This window comes from Austrofundulus limnaeus, unplaced genomic scaffold (assembly GCF_001266775.1).
Source record: "Austrofundulus limnaeus strain Quisiro unplaced genomic scaffold, Austrofundulus_limnaeus-1.0 Scaffold1131, whole genome shotgun sequence".
In the NCBI taxonomy this organism is placed as follows: domain Eukaryota; kingdom Metazoa; phylum Chordata; class Actinopteri; order Cyprinodontiformes; family Rivulidae; genus Austrofundulus; species Austrofundulus limnaeus.
The window spans coordinates 61,853-63,674 of NW_013953533.1; the positions used below are offsets into that span (position 1 = coordinate 61,853).

The 1,822-nt window shown below is 50.2% G+C and overlaps 1 protein-coding gene across 3 annotated transcripts in view; it reads right to left on the reverse strand.

Annotated features, from left to right (window-relative positions):
- Positions 1-132: 132 nt before the first annotated feature.
- The window catches only part of LOC106534283 (histone-lysine N-methyltransferase, H3 lysine-79 specific), a gene marked incomplete at its 5' end in the record, with an annotated part of 18,502 nt that continues 16,812 nt past the window's right edge, over positions 133-1,822 (reverse strand). For 2 of the 3 annotated variants that reach the window (XM_014030866.1, XM_014030865.1), the window contains 2 exon segments: positions 133-770; positions 918-1,719. In XM_014030866.1, the coding sequence (XP_013886320.1) occupies positions 1,058-1,719 (662 nt within the window). 3 annotated transcript variants of the gene reach the window in all.

Here is a 1,822-nt window from a genome sequence, read left to right on the forward strand (position 1 = left end):
GCTATTAGCGAATTAGTGGACCGGTGCCCACCACTGCACGCAAATATGTTTGAACTGAGACTTCAAAATCCTTTTGAAGATGTTTTTGATTATTTATTCTTATTTAAGGATTATGGTTTTCTTTGAGGAATCATGAAAACAAGGGGTGTCAACTAACCAGCCAATATCCTCTGCGTAACTGCACCTCAGCATCCAGTGTGAACTTTAAAGTTCCTCAATTTGCTTTATGCAGAAATATGATGAAGAAAACGGGGAGGGCATGCGTGAAGGCGAAGCTGCACGACGTCTGCTCGCTGAGCTGCCTCCGTGTCGTGGGTCACGCTAACACGCACAAACACACAAGTTAAACTTTGGAAGAAGCGTGACGCCTGATCCAGCTCAGAAAGGTCTTTCAGTCTGTTGAATGATGCATGTTTGTGTTTGCTGAACGGTGGTCGTTATGATTCTGACTGAATGAACATGTTAGAGCACCTTAAAGTTAATCCGACATCATGTTTCTATTCTTTCAGAGCTGATTTACAGACTTATACTCAATTAATTTACACCACACAAAAACACGAGCAGCAACAATAAATTCTGCTCTAGAACTAGAAAGATTGTGTGTGTGTGTGTGTGTGTGTGTGTTTTATACAGCCCAGTACAGGAGCCGGTCTTGGAGGCGGTTGGGTAGTGCAGACAGGATGAAGCACCAGTGAGTGAGAAGAGTGCCTTGGTCCACACCTGGACATTTGCATAGTTTATTGAATTTTGAGGTAGATTTCATCAATTACCTGAAAAATAAATGAAACACACACACAGAAAAGAAACAAACAGTCAGTGATTTTACAGGTTAAACATAAAAACAGGCAAAGAAAGGTAAAACCCAGCAATGATTAAAAGACAAAAAACAAAAAAAGATCCATTTTCAGTCTTCTTACCTTGTTTAATCAGAACAGCAGCTGGTAGAAACACAGGAAATACAGGTATCCTGTCTCTCAATCCCTATCGCCATCTATCCACCCTCTGATTGCCCTCTGCCCTCCCCCTCTCCACCCTCCCTCCCCCTTACACCCACATCCTATCTAGGTCGGGAGCCGGGGAGCTGGGAGTTGCTGTAGGACCCATGCATGCTCTGAGTCCTCCACATGCTCCCACCACCACCCGAGCTGTTGGCTGGAGGTGGAGGGGGCAGCCGGGGGGAGTAGTGCACTGTGAATGGACGCGATGAGGAGGAAGAGGAGGATGACAGAGAGGAGGAGGAGGAGGAGTGGGAGGCAGAAGCAGCARCGGTGGTAGAGACAGAAGCTGCAGAGGTGGAGGAAGAGGAGATGGACAGAGTGAGGCATAACTGGACCCTCTGGTGGTGCAGGGAGGACTGGGACGGACGCGGGGGGGCGGGGGGCTCGGATCGAGTAGAGGCCGGAGTGTCGGGGTGCGTTGGTGCCGTGGAAGCAGAGGAGGAAGAGGAGACGCTGTGCAAAGGTGGCGGAGGGGGCAGGGAGTGTGTAGGGTGAGAGGGGCTGTGAAGAACCGACTGTGTGCGGCTGTGCTGGGCCTGGGAGAGAGGGAGGGGTGAGGTGACAGAGGTCAGACGTGTGGAGGCTGCCTGGGTTTGGGAGGAGGAAGAGGAGGAGGAGGAGGAGGAGGAGAGACTGAGCAGAGAGCTGAGGCCTCCAGAGGTGGGCAGTGTTGCCCCAAACTGATGAGAGGACACTGAGGGAACCATGTGGTGAAATATACCTGCAAATCATACAGCAGAGATGGACCAGAGGGGGGGAGAGAGAGAGAGAGAGAGAGAGAGAGAGAGAGAGAGAGAGAGAGAGAGAGAGAGAGAGAGAGAGAG